Source organism: Pituophis catenifer, unplaced genomic scaffold, assembly GCF_029215685.1.
Source record: "Pituophis catenifer annectens isolate HBS135680 unplaced genomic scaffold, rPitCat1.0.hap2 SCAF_2, whole genome shotgun sequence".
Classification (NCBI taxonomy): Eukaryota; Metazoa; Chordata; class Lepidosauria; order Squamata; family Colubridae; genus Pituophis; species Pituophis catenifer.
This window is the reverse complement of record NW_027256882.1, coordinates 42330275-42345323: the sequence shown is the minus strand read 5'-3', so window position 1 is coordinate 42345323 and position 15049 is coordinate 42330275. Positions and strand designations below refer to the sequence as shown.

The following is a 15049-nucleotide window of genomic DNA, read 5'->3' as shown; positions in this document are numbered from 1 at the left end:
TAGCCATGGTGGCTAGGAATTGCAAGAGCTCTTAACACCTTTATAGGCACTATGCTGGAATTTCAAACTAGAGTAGATTGGGGAATAAAGAAGTAAATGGGAGGAGGTGACAAAGGCAGACTCCTGAAACCTTTATCTGGCTGTTCCCAAGAGAGTGAAGTTAGTTTGGCGAAATTCTTGGAAACAGGTGAATAAAGGCAATAAAGAAACTTCTCTGATCTGCTCATGCGTCATTCCGGTTCTTTGCACCTAGCATTAATCTCTCCATACTCCCTGCATTCTCCAGGGCAGGGGTCTCCAATCTTGGCAACTTTATGACTTGTGGACTTCCATTCCCAGAATTCCTCAGCCAGCGCATGCGCTGGCTGAGGGATTCTGGGAGTGGAAGTCCACAAGTCATAAAGTTGCCAAGGTTGGAGACCCCTGCTCTAGAGAAGAGCCAGATAAAGGCTTCAGGAGTCCCACAGAACCACTCTGAACTAGCCGAGCACTTTACTCCCCCTTTTATTCTAGCCAGATATTCCACCATGGTGGAACCTCCCCCTTGCATGTTATAGCTATCAATCACTTCTTCTTTTATCTAGATCTACTCCCATCTTTGCCCTAAACATACTGGATAATCCAAAGACCCATATGAATCAGTTCGGCAAATTAATTGTCGACATTGATGAACTGAACTCCTGCAAGCTGTGCAGGATTTCCCCGTTGTTTCATTCAAACCCCCAAATCTGCCCTGGAGGAGTTAATGACCTTGGTTTTTTTCTTGACCATAGGATAGATTCCTTCACCTGCTGCAGGTGTGTGCTGAAAATTGTTTACAAGGAGGATCCATGGCTCTGGGTAGCAAAGTGTCCTTGCGAAGGAATGCAGGGTCCCCAGATACAGCCCTCCATGGAGGGCCCACCCTTCTCTCAGAGGGTTATGGCTGCCATTGGGACATGAAGGAGAGCAAACACGGAGCAGGGGAAAGGGTCACTGGTTCCTGCTAGCAGGATGAGTGGTTTTGTTTTAAATGTTTTGATAAAAACCCTGAAACTGTTTCCGCCTTGGTATTAATTCTGCCTAGGTTCTAGAGGATCTAATTCTTCTTCCTTTATGCCTCAGAAACAGTGGTGGGTTGCTCCCGGTTCGGCCCGGTTCGGCCGAGCCGGTAGTGGTAATGATGTGATGTCACCGAACCGGTTCTCTTTGACTGGGAGCTGGGCCCTCCTGTCCGCCCTCGTTTTATTCCTACCTTTATTTCTTTTTTTTTTAGCCCAGCTGATAGGCGCAGCAGAGTGGATTGCCACACCTCAGCTGGGTAGAAACCTAACGCGCTTGCGCAGAATGTAAATTCAGCGCACGTGCGTGCAAAGCGAGCATGCACACGGCGATCACGTGCAAAGCGCGTGCACGAAGAGAACCGGTGGTAACAGCGGTTGGAACCCACCACTGCTCAGAAACAAATATAGAACATGAAGCCCAAAGACCCACCTGAACAGGATCATTTACATTGGACTTTGGATTGGGAAGTCTAGCCTGGAGAACTACCTTGGCATTAGCCAGTCATGGACACCTCTCTAGCCTCCCCTCCTCTCCTTAGCATGGTTCAACCCCTTCATATTGTGGGGAAGACAACCCCAGTACTGTCTCTTCTGTCTGGCGGGCGTGACTTCTGAGATGCCTGTAAAGGCGCGAGGTCCCACAGAAGTGCCGCTTGCACTGGGGGCAGGGATACAGCCTCTCCTCCACGTGCACACACTGGTGTTTCAGCAAAGCCGAGGCATCGGCACACGGCTCGCCACAATTCCCACACGCGTTGGCAGAGAGCTGAGTACCGTCGGGGTTGTGGTGGGCATGTTGGTGGCGCTGGAAATGCAAGGTGCTGTTGAAGCTCTTGCCGCAGTCAGGGCAGATGTGCGGCTGCCCCCCCGCATGGGTGCGTTGATGTCGATACAGGTGGGAGGTGCGCCCAAAGCACTTGCCGCAGTCCCCGCAGGAGTAGGGCCTCTCGCCTGTGTGGATGCGTCGATGTCGCTCCCAATGGGAGCTCCACGTAAAACTGAGCCCACACTCCCCACAGTGGTACGGTTTATCAGTGGAGATGTGAAGCCGCCGGTGCTGAGCTAGCTGAGTGCGAGCACTGAAGCTTTGCCCGCACTCCCCACAACCAAAGGGCTTATCGGCAGTGCCGTGGAGTCGGCGGTGGCGAGCCAGCTGGGACCGTCCCCCAAAACTCTGCCCACAGTCTGAGCACTCGTGGCTCTGGTCCCCCCCAACCAAGTGCAGACGCTGGTGTTTCACCAACGCCAAGCCATCAGCAAAGGCTTTACCACAAAGGGTGCATTTGTAGGGCTTGCGGCCACGATGGGTACGCTGGTGCTGGTCAAAGTGCAGCGTGGTGCTGAAACTGCGCCCACAGTAGGTACAGATGTAGGCACGGGTAACATTGGCAGCTGCATTGGTGCCGTGAGTGCGCTGGTGGCGGTAGAGATGGGAACTGCGGCTGAAGCGCTTGCCACACTCATTGCAAGGATAGGGCTTCTCCCCAGTGTGGATGCGTAGGTGCCGGGCAAAATGCGAACTCCAGGAAAAGCTCTTGCCACAGTCGCTGCACTGGAAGGGCAGCCGGCCAGTATGGAGCCGTTGGTGAGTCACCAGCTCTGTGTTGCGGCGGAAACACTGACCACACTCGGCACACTGGTAGGGCAAGCCCCGGGTGGGCAGGAGGGCCGGGGAGGGAGTTCCTGGGGTTGTGTTGGCACTGGCATGTGCCCGCTGATGCCGATATAAGTTAGAGCTGACGTTGAAGCTTTTGCCGCAGTCTTCACAATGGAAGGGGCGCTCCCCCGTGTGCGTTCGTCGATGCTTGCTGTAGTGCGAGCTGCAGCTGAAGACTTTCCCGCAGTCCTCGCATTCGTAGCCCTTCTGTAGAACCAGGATGGGGGGCCCCTCCCCTGCCAGGACCTTGCCACTGCTGGACGGCTGCACCACCCTCCAGCGCAGGCTCTTGCAGTTCCCAGAAACCACCCTGGCGTCCAGCTTGAGCAGCTCTGGTTGGTGTTGCTGTGGGACTTCTTCCTCTTCGCTCTCTTCCTCTTCCTCACTGCCCATCCCCTCACCTGGTAGGAAGAAAACACACCATCACCTTTCCAATATTCCCATAGTCCACACAGATAGTCCTCAAGTTACAACTGTAATGGTGTCCTACAATTGCAGACATAACTCATAAGAGTCATTAAAAGTGAGTCACCGTGTGACCAGACTCTATTTCATGGCTTTTTTTGCAGCGGTTGTTAAGCAAACTGGAAATAAATTCCAGCGAAAAAAGATAAATTGCAGTCATGTAATCACCAGGGCATTGCAAATGGCAGTAAATATGGGCCAGTTGCGGAGTGCACCAAATGGGGTCACATGACTGCAGGGCAGGGGTGAAATCCAGCAGGTTCAGACAGGTTCTGGCAAACCAGTAGCAGAAATTTTGAGTAGTTTGGAGAACCGGCAAATATCACCTCTGGCTGGCCCCAGAGTGGGGTGGGAATGGAAATTTTGCAATATCCTTCCCCTGGAGTGGAGTGGGAATGGAGATTTTGCAGTATCCTTCCCCTGCCACGCCCACCAAGCCACGCCCACAGAACCGGTAGTAAAAAAATTTGGATTTCACCACTGCTGCAGGGAGAGGGCTGAATATCAGATCTTCAAAACCAAGTTGTAAGTAACTTTTGGAAGGAATCCGTCATAACTTTGAACAGTTGCTAAGCAACCGGTCGTAAGTGGAGAATTACCTGTATCCTGAAGAGATGGCCAGAACCTGGAGTATAGGTTTGTTCAAATCAAAGCTTTCAGTTGCTAAGGGCTCTAAACCATGGTTTAGAGCCCTTATGGTTTAGAGCCCTTATGGTTCAGCCAAATTTATTTAATTTGTTTTATCTCTATTTTAAATTTTGTATTTCCATGTTTTATTTTTATGGCTGTTCACCGCCCTGAGTCCTTCGGGAGTGGGGCGGTATATAAATTTAATAAATAAATAAATAAATAAATAAATAAACCCTTAGGTGCCCTATTTCAAACTCTATTCTCTGCTAACAAGCATTCGGCCATTTTTTCCCCCACCTTTTCTGGCCTTGCTCTGAGACTTTGTGGTTACAAGAGGATAAAGCAACCGGCAACAAGGAAATGTATGCCTCATTACTTCTCAATTCCCATTCTTGTCCTGTAAACAGAGCGCAGCAAACAAGGCGCCTCCTTCACCTAACACAAGGAAATAACCAAAGGAATTGCCTTATTCTTCATCCTCATCTCGGCCTCAGGAATGCCAAGTGAAAAACTGCAGGAACGGGCAGAGCAAGTTAATCTGACAGGTGATCAGGTTTATATTGATTGTAACCAAAGCCCCACTGCTAAGACATCATTTCCACAATGCAAGGTTTTGGTCCAGAGTCCTCTCTGTCCATCCTTCTGGCTCCTATTGTGGTCAGCTCCAGTCAAGTATATATATATTTAGCTAGGAGAAATGCAGAATAAACTTAAATAGATTTGCAAGGCAAAACTCGTGACAAACTGGCTGTCATTTTCTACTGTGGTTAGGTGTCAGAAGCTGTAATTCCCCCCCCCCCAAATTCATCTAAGGTAAAGGTAAAGGTTCCCCTCGCACATATGTGCTAGTTGTTCCCGACTCTAGGGGGCAGTGCTCATGTCCGTTTCAAAGCCGAAGAGTCAGCGCTGTCCGAAGACGTCTCCATAGTCATGTGGCTGGCATGACTAAACACCAAAGGCTCACGGAACTGTTACCTTCCCACCAAAGGTGGTCCCTATTTTTCTATTTGCAGTTTTTACGTGTTTTCGAACTGTTAGGTTGGTAGAAGCTGGGACAAATAACGGGAGCTCACTCTGTTATGCAGCACTAGGGATTTGAACCGCTGAACTGCCGACCTTTCGATTGACAAGCTCAACATCTTAGCCACTGAGCCACCGTGTCCCTTTAGATTCATCTACCTCTTTTTAATTTGAAAAACATCCCATTATTACTGCCACATTTCACGGCTTATCTCTCAGTTCAAATACACCTCCACCAAATGTCTGAATCTCCAGTTCCTCATGATTCCTGTGTGGTTTAGTGGGGGAAGGGTAGGACTACAAGTGGAGAGATGTGAATTCTAGGCCAAACTTCAGCCACAGAAGCTCCCGAGGACCCCGTGCCTGTCACTCTAAGTCAGTGGTGGGTTGCCCCCAGTTCGCACCGGTTCTATAGAACCAGTAGTAAAACCGGCAGGAGGCTCCGCCCACTGACTCTGATGTCATTAAAATACTTCTGCACTTGCCCAGAAGAGTGCGTGTGCGCGGTCCCGTTGCGAACCGGTAGTAAAGGTAAGTAGAACCCACCCCTGCTTTAAGTCCATAAAAATATTACTATAGGGAAAAAAACAGGATGAGGTAGCATTATGTACACTGCCTTCAACTCCTGTACAAAAGATGGGATGTAAATAAAACAAATAAGCAAGTGATAGTTACATAAATATATTTTTCAGCAATATATTTGTGTGAGAGAGCTTTTGTGCGTGCATTGTGTTGCAAAGCTTTGAAAAATGTTTTGCATCTCTCTCTCTCTCTCTCTCTCTCTCTCTCTCTCTCTCTCTCTCTCTCTCTCTCTCTCTCTCTCTCTCTCTCTCTCTCTGTCACACACACACACACACACACACACACACTTTCTCTCTCATTCACCACCACCATTTTGGTTTTTCCAACCCAGATTTGATCATTTTATCATGGAGCACCATTTCCCAAACCTCTTTCTAGCCTTTTGAGGGGCCAGAGAGGGGAGAAATTCTACCCTTTACTCTTGCTTAAATCTTATTCAAGGCCACTGACTTTTTTTTTTTTTAAATTTGATTTATATGCCGCCCTTCTCCGGAGACTCAGGGCGGCTTACAATGCGTTAAGCAATAGCCTTCATTCTTTTGTATATTTTATACAAAGTCAGCTTATTGCCCCCACAAACTGGGTCCTCATTTCACCTACCTTAGAAAGGATGGAAGGCTGAGTCAACCTTGAGCCTTGGAGAGATTTGAACCAGCAGTAAATTGCAGGCAGCTGTGTTAATAACAGGATGCTTAGACCACTGTACTATCAAGGCTCTATCAAGACTTGACCCTTGTCAGACTAGAGCATAAATGGAGGTAAGCTTCATGTTCCCACTGATCCATTAAAGTGTGAAGGAAAACATACTGAAGAGAAAAGCTGAGACCTGCAACCTGGCTGACAACCCTGCCCCCCCTCCTCACCTAAATTGGCTCTTCTTGGGTTCTCCCTACTACCAGGCTCCAGGATGCTGGATTCCTCTTCCTCTTTCACCAAGAAAATCTCACTGGGTTTGGAACTTGAAGATCCTGCTTGAAGAAGAAAAAAGCAAGATATACTAATTAACTTTGCTGGTTTGCTTGGTTCCATCCTTCTTTTTGATTTGTTCTCCTCTTTAGCTGCAGCTTCTACATCAATCCAGGGACCACTTCCTTGTTCATCCAGAGAAAATGCATCACACCTCCGACATAACGATGGGCCCGGTTTCCACAACATGCTTACCAGTGGTGGGATTCAAAATTTATTACTACCGGTTCTGTGGATGTGGCTTGGTGGACGTGGCCTGGCGGGCTTGGCAGGGGAAGGATACTGCAAAATTCCCATTCCCTCCCCAATCCAGGGGAAGGTTATTGCAAAATCCCCATTCCCTCCCGATCATCTGGGACTCGGGAGGCAGAGAATAGATGGGGCGGGGCCAGTCAGAGGTGGTATTTACCAGTTCTCCAAACTGCTCAAAATTTCCGCCACCGGTTCTCCAAAACTGGTCAGAACCTGCTGAAACCCACCTCTGATGCTTACCCATAAACCTACTAATTACGAGATGGCTTAATAGGTCCAATCCAGTGGTGGGTTGCTACCGGTTGACCCCAGATTGGGCGAACTGGTAGCAGCAGCTGCGGGAAGCTCCGCCCACCCACCCGGACGTTTCTGCGTATGTGCAGAATTGTTGCACGCATAAGCGCGCACACACCCATGAGCAAACTGGTAGCAGCCAAAATTGAAACCCACTACGGGTCCAATCCCAGTAATAGTTGCCCCATAGCCTTCTACATCTTGATGCCTTCCAAACATGCAATCCACAACCCATTCCCGCCAAATATCATCTAAAAGTCTGAGCAATTCCATTTCCATCCCATAGCCAGGCCTTAATCCTGACTGAAAAGGGTCCAAATAATCTGCTTTATCCAGGGTCCTTTGCAGCTGCTGAGTGACCTTCTTCTCCACCACCTTTCCCAAAAAGGGGGAGTTAAATACTGGACAACAATTGTCCACTACAGGTAGTCCTCGATTTACAACAGGTCATTAAGTGACCATTCAAAGTTACAACAGCACTGGAAAAAGCGATGCATGGCCATTTTTCACACTTACGACCTTTGTATCAGCCCCATGATCATGTGCTCAGATGCTTAGCAACTGGTTCATACTTATGACCGTCGCTGTGTCTCATGTGATCACCTTTTGCAACCTTTTGCCAAGAGAAAATCAGCAGGGAAGTCAGATTCACTTAACAACCGTGTTGCTAACTTACCAATTGCAGTGATTCACCTAACAACTGTGGCAAGAAAGGTCATAGAACGAGGCAAAACTCGCTTAACAAATGTCTCACTTAGCAACAGAAATTTTGGGCTCTCCGTTGTGGTTGTAAGTCGAGGACTACCTGCATAGTGGGATCCATCAATGGTTTCTTGAGGTGTAGGTGAACCAGAATGTCCTTAAGAGATGGAGGAACAAACCTCTCACCCAAGGAAGAAGTCACCACTGCTAGAACCCCCCACACACAACGTTCCTGGCCAGCTTTAGTTAAAAGAGAAGTGGTTTAGGTCAAAGTCATAAGGACCTTATCTACTTTTTCAGGCCACCAGATTGAGATAACAGGGTAAGATGCTGTATCTGACATCCAGTGGTGGGATTCAAATAATTTAACAACCGGTTCTCTGTCCTAATGATTTCTTCCACCAACCAGTTCACCAAACTGCTCAGAAAGTTAACAACCGGTTCTCCCGAAGTGGTGTGAACTGGCTGAATCCCACTACTGCAGACATTCCCCCCAAGATCTGCACTCCCCCAAGGCTGGCGTCCAAATGAGAACAAATTTGAGAGATTTTGGCTGACAGATGCTGAGCAAATTCTTTTGCACAGCCCTGAAAGAGGACCTCTGATTCCCCCTCCCGCTCCAGGGGTGAAATGCTACCGGTTTGGGCCGGTTCACCCGAACCGGCAGTAAAAAATGCTACCAGTTCGCCAAACCGGTAGTAAAAAATGTTTTTAAAAAAGTTCCGACAAATCAGCTGAGCGATTTGTCGGAACTTTTTTCCCCCCTTTCCCCCTTTTTTAGCATTTTTTTACTACCGGTTCTCCAGCTGATTGTTGGAGCCTTTTTAAAAACTTTTTTAAAGCATTTTTTAACTATTAACCCGAGCCGGTAGTAAAAAAAATGCTTTTAAAAGGTAAAAAAAAAAAGGTTCCGACGATCCCACGGCACAGCTGTGATCGTCAGAGCCTTTTTTTAACCTTTTAAAAGCATTTTTTTACTACTGGCTCAGGCGAATGGATAGTAAAAAATGCTTTAAAAAAAGTAAAAAAAAAGTTCCAATATTGCACGGCACAGCTGTGATTGTCAGAGCCTTTTTTTAACCTTTTAAAAGCATTTTTTTACTACTGGCTCTGGCAAATAGGTAGTAAAAAAATGCTTTAAAAAAGTAAAACAAAAAGGCTCCGACGATCATAGCTGTGCCGTGCAATCATTGGAACTTTTTTTTTACTTTTTTTAAAGCATTTTTTACTATCCATTCGCCTGAGCCAGTAGTAAAAAAATGCTTTTAAAAAGTTTTTTAAAAAGGTTCCCCCGCGCGCCACAGCTGATCACCTCCCCCCACGTGCTGTTCTACATACCTTCCCAAGCCTCCTTTTGGTGCACACTGTGCGGTGCAGCTCACATTTGGTGCGCACATGCAGTGCACATTTGGCGCTTGCGCGGCCAGTGAACCAGTAGTAAACCAGTTCAGATTTCACCACTGCCCCCCTCCCTTACCCAAGAGGGCAACATGTTATCTGAAACAAGGCTGCAAAACAGCTATCTGTGGATGCAAATAGAAATAGGCAAGTATTGTCACTTTGCCGGTCTTTCGGCCACAAGGTAAGGAGTCAAGGATAACCATGTATGCTGCTCTACAGCCCTCTCCAAGGGGTTTACAAAGTCAGCCTATTGCCCCCAGTAATCTGGATCCTCATTTTACCAACCTTGGAAGGATGAAAGGCTGAGTCAACCATGAGCTGGTCAGGATCGAACTGCTGGCAATTGACAGAATTAGACTGCAATACTGCATGGTGATGCAGTATTGCACCATGGCTCTTTGGTTATATATATTGGTTATATACATATAGTAAGCAAATAAAATTATATTTACTCAGTGCCACTAGAGTTTCACAGGTCTCCTGGTGAGTTTCTTTGTAAGGCTTCTGCTTAGGATCTACAACTAGCCACTGATTCTCCATCATTCAGTCCCAAGTCACCTCCAGACAATGAACCAGCTCCTAAAACAAGAACAATGTTATTCACACCATTGACACATAACATTGAGAGAAGCAACTTAGAACTAAGGAGAAATTTCCTGATAGTTAGAACAATTAATCAGTGGAACAACTTGCCTCCAGAAGTTGTGAATGCTCCAACACTGGAAGTTTTTAAGAAGATGTTGGATAACCATTTGTCTAAAGTGGTGTAGGGTTTCCTGCCTAAGCAGGGGGTTGGACTACAAAACCTCCAAGATCCCTTCCAACTCTGTTATTCTATTCTATTCTATTCTGTTCTGTTCTCTTCTGTTCTGTTCTATTATTCTATAACAATCTCTTCTTCTGGCAATGGCTAATAAGCAGGGAAATGCAATAACTATAACAGCAATAGCCCTCACTTGGAAGTCACGACACACTGCCTTTTAAAATACAGTTGCTAACTTTTTGTTTGCATCTGGATTATCAGTTTGATGCCCAACCCGCTTGGTTCTGTTGGAGTTATTTATGGAGGTAAGATAATGCTAGATCTCCTACTTTTAATTCTGAATATGCTGAAAATAGATCCTATCCTCAGTCTGTTCATAATCATCACTGGTGTTGAACTAAATATCACATTTTACCTAGCAAGAGAGTAACCAGGCTGCTATGAGGTGTTTTTGCAGGTTATCTTGCTTGCATTCACATAGATGTGGAACTCCATTTGGGCAGGGAATAAGGAGGTGAATCTGACAATGCCTTAGGGCAGGGATGTCAAACTCAAGGCCTGGGGGCTGGATCCGGCCTGCGGGATGCTTAGATCTGGCAAGTGGGGCTGCCCTGGAAACAGCAAAGGACCAGCCCATGGTGTCTCTGCCAGCAAAAATGGAACTTGGGAGGGCTGCGTGTGGCCCTCCCAGGCTCCGTTTTTGGCTGAAACAGCCTCCTGCAGTCCTCTGCCAGAGAAAACAAAGCTGTTTTTGCTGGCAGAGGGCTGCAGGAGGCTGTTGCGGCTGAAAACGGGGCCTGGGAGAGCACATGCGGCCCACCTGAGCTCTGTTTTCGTGAAAGAGTGCTCAGGCCACCACAGGCACCCCCGACACGAGTGATGTCTAGCTGACCATGCCCACCCTGGCCATGCCCACCCCTCAATGAAATCGAGTTTGACACCCCTACCTTAGCGTTCTCTGAGGCTTGAGTCCTGTCTCCTATGAATTGGACCTCTGCCCTGATTTCAGTGCCTGGGTGAGATGCAAGATTTGGGATGAAGTATCAACAGTGTATCTGTGGAGTCTTTGGTGTTCTCTGAGTTCAGTTGTTTTCTTGCAAATGTTTCATTATCCAACTAGGTAACATCATCAGTGATAGCAATATAAATCTATATACTACTAAAATGTTCATGTCTGTAACCTTTAACTGGGCGAAATAGTGCATCATAGGGCAACACTTTTTCAACCAAGGTACTTCAAATACGCCAATTTACAGAATGCATCCCAAATCCAGGATCTGTGTCTCCAATGGAATTTAAATTTGGCAAATTTTATGAAACATTTTATGATATAAAAATCACCATGAAGCATTTTATGACATCCTACAACATGTCATAAAACACTTCCTGCGATCAGCTCCTAATGTTTGACTGTACAGTGTAATTCAACATGGGCCGCTTTCAAGGCAGATATAGCTCTCAAGATCTCCCTAATTTTTTTAGGACTCTTCAAGTACTTGAGAAGTTCTGTCATTGTTGGGAGTATTGAGGAATCTGATCAGGAGATATCTAAAACATTGGACCAATGTATAAGGATTGTCTAGTCAATGATGGTCAACTCTACATTGCCACCCCAGACTGAAGTGAGGATGCTGTGGAAATCATCACCTGGTTCCTAAAAGCTGTAAAGATCTGGAAGACTAAAACATACTCAAGTCCCTGCAAAAGGACGTTGCTATTTTTAGTGATAAATCTTGGCTGCATCCTAGCTCAGGCTCAAGTTTCCGATATTCCACTTTGAAGAACAGACCTACAATATGGAAGTCTTCCTAGACTTGTAGTAGCCATTCCAAATGTCTTGGATAACAACACCTTTAATTCCAAGTCAACCTGAAGGAGAGGAATAGCGGTCCAACACATCAAAGGAAGCAGCAGTCTTCCTTAATCAATCCTTAAGCTATGACTGGACCTTATGATGGTCCAGTCAGCCATCAAGTGATGACAACTGCACATAAATCATTGCCGATGAAAACTCCTTATCAACTCAGGTGACAACGTATAGTGATTTCATTCATTCTGATCAACCTTCAGGAAAACTGGCCCATGAGAAATCAAGAGAAATCAACATGTTTATGAACAAACCTAGCTGTACATCTTTCCTAGATCTGAAAACCTGCCTACTGCTCTTTTAATTAAGGATTATCCTGATTTGAAGAAAGCAGTTTGCTAAGCCATAAAACAGCATACAAGGAAATGCCTAGGTAATGAATACCATTGCAAGAAGTTTATCAGGGGTTTTATACTGGAGGGTTTTCAATAGTGATGGAGATTACCAGGGTCTGTGCAAAGCAAACAGGCACATCCCATTCAAGTCTTTTTATTCTGTGCCTGATACAAGGGACTTAGAAATGACCAACTAATGCCAAAATCTCTTTCTCCCTCTATTGATCCTCATACAATGGAATTTAAAAAGCAGAGCATCAGACAATTGAATCATAGGTTGTGTGCGCACATGTATAAGTATCTATATCAACCTTATATATTGAACCCCTTATTTTCAAAGGCCTAATCCAAGATTAACATATTTTCTAAAAGGCACTTGGCTCTGAATAATTTTGAAAATGCCAATCAAGCAGTCACAGACAATTATGAAGATTTATTTTAATAAACAAATATGCCTGAAAGAAAAGGAGATATCAGTCCAGAATTGCTTCCTCCAGAAGCAGGTGGCTGACTTTCAAATATCCTAAATCATGATTTGTTTGATCAATGTTTTTTTTTTAAAAAAAAAACACAACATGCTTTGCCAAAACCAAACAAATTTGCTTAATCATAGTGTGTGAATCAGATCTGCACGTTAAAACAAAAATTCAGAGGAACCAATCTTGGCTATTGCGGGTATGAAAAAAATGGTAAATGTCTCGATTTAAGACAGAATATGGGTAGATTTTTTTAATCACCTCACTGTATTGAACTTTATTAATAAGGGGAATACCTGGCAGCAATTACCTACCTCTATTAAAAACTGGACTAAATCCTCAATCAGTTTAGTTCCCCTTGCTCTTAAATCATCCCTGGGTCCTTCCCATCTCAGAAAGGATAGTGAAGTAGAATACAATAGAATAACAGAGTTAGAAGGGACCTTAGAGGTCTTCTAGTCCAACCCCCTTCTTAAGCAGGGAACCCTACACCACTTCAGACAAATAGTTATCCAACTATGTCGGCTGGCGACACCCAGGGGGAGAGCCTTCTCTGTGGGAGCTCCTGCCCTTTGGAACGAACTGCCCCCAGAAATACGCACAATCTTTGACCTCCGAATTTTTCGCTGTGCTCTCAAGACCCTGCTCTTCTGACAGGCAGGGCTATCTTTGTATAGTTTTAAATTCGGAGTTTTAAATTTTGGGGTTTTTTAACGAAACTTGGCCATAAATGTAATAATTTTAATAATTTTTAAATTTAATTGGGATTTGTATTGTGTTTTAAACTTGGCTGTGCACCGCCCCGAGTCCTTCGGGAGAGGGGCGGTATAGAAATAAAATTATCTATCTATCATCTATCTATCTATCTATCTATCTATCTATCTATCTATCTATCATCTATCTATCTATCTTCTTAAAAACTTCCAGTGTTGGAACATTCACAACTTCTGGAGGCAAGTTGTTCCACTGATTAATTGTTCTAACTGTCAGGAAATTTCTCTTAGTTCTAAGTTGCTTCTCTCCTTGATGAGTTTCCACCCATTGCTTCTTGTCCTACCCTCAGGCGCTTTGGAGAATGGCTTGACTCCCTCTTCTTTGTGGCAGCCCCTGGGATATTGGAACGCTGCTGTCATGTCTGCCCTAGTCCTTCTTTTCATTAAACTAGACATACCCAGTTCCTGCAACCCTTCTTCATATGTTTTAGCCTCCAGTCCCCTAATCGTCTTTGTTAGATCACTTCTTATTCCCATTTCATGAAGGAGAGAAGCTGTAGCAGAAAGAGAGATTGTAATCCAAAGCTATCCAGAGGAACTTCTGTAAATACCAGGATCCTACCAACCTACATTCTTTCTCCCTGGCATCTTTAATGCAAAATAGCAGACATTTTAGAGCAATTAAGATCTAAGGCTTGTTCTGCATCCTTAGGGTTGTTTTTTGTTTGTTTGTTTTTTGTTTTGCAAAACCTGCGTTTTCCAAACACCTTTACAGTTCCAGGTAAGGAGGCAGGCGTGTGGCAGAATTGCTGGGAACTGCACAAAGGAACCGTGCCCCGGCGGAGCGGAGGGGCTCCTAGGCATCTTGGGTTCCCAGATCTCCAAAGAGAAACTTTTGAAGGCGACCGAATTCCCCTTGGCGGGGCTGGACCATTGTTCGGTTCGGGGAGAAGGGACCTGAAGAGGGCTCCTGCCGAAGTTTCCCTGGGTTTCTTCCATCCCGATCCTGGCTGATCCCCACCGATCCCTTTCTTTGAAGAGCTGATCAGCCGCCCCCCCCCCATCCGCCCCCCCCCATTCCGGTGTGTATGGGGAGAATTGTGGAAGGGGGCGGGGAGAGGGCAAAGAGCGAAGGCTGCTCCATAGGGGAGAGGGTCGCTCTCCTCGCCTCTCCCCCCCCCCCACGGGTCTCCTCTCCCCCTCCAGGCGTTCTCCTACCTGCCCTCTTCGGCTGCAGCAGGTCCCTCGAGGGATCTCGACCCCAGCCGTTCAAACAATGAGGAAATTTCTCGCCTCCCGGCCCGAGGTCTTCCCTCCGAGCCGTCTTGGCGCACCTCCCGGCCTTTGGGGGGGAGGATGCAGAGGGGGGGGACCGGGAAGCCCCCCCCGCTTGCCGTCTGCGAGATCGAGGCAGCCCGAGACCGTGGGCAGGCAACCCCCCCGTCCCACCAGCGCCGAGTCCGGCTCTTCCTTGGCTTTTCTTTATGGTCCTCCGCCTCCCCGCCTTCCTGCCTCCCCCTCCTCTCCCCTCAGCATCAAATCCAAGCACTACCACCGGTTTGCTCCAGCCCCTTCCTGTGTCCTCGCAATAGCAAGCCGGTCTGAAACCTCTTGAAATCGTAGGTGCGGGCGGGTGTCTGCCCGTGTGGGAGGGGTGGGAGGGGTGGCTGAGAGTCGCCAATAACAATGCATTGAGTGGAGGGGTGGGACCCCTCGTTTTTCAGGGGTTTCCCCCCCACCCCCCACCCCTCCAGTCAGCCCCAGGTGCTCGCAAGGCGAAGGAGGGCCAAGCGGAGGAGAAAGCACTCGGCAGTAGCCATGGAGCTGCGCAGGGAAGCGCGGGATCCCTTCCCTAGGATGAGCAGAGGGGTTCAGCAGCGGCA

General features: G+C 46.8%; 1 protein-coding gene across 1 annotated transcript; it reads right to left on the bottom strand.

Moving 5' to 3' along the window:
- Window positions 1-1578: 1578 nt before the first annotated feature.
- On the bottom strand, window positions 1579-9555 carry LOC139312164 (zinc finger protein 345-like). The gene is made up of 3 exons (XM_070936730.1): window positions 9465-9555; window positions 6261-6368; window positions 1579-3101 (listed from the first exon to the last, which is right to left on the bottom strand). The coding sequence occupies exons 1-3, from the start codon at window positions 9553-9555 to the stop codon at window positions 1579-1581; spliced, it is 1722 nt and encodes a 573-aa protein (XP_070792831.1).
- Window positions 9556-15049: the final 5494 nt, after the last annotated feature.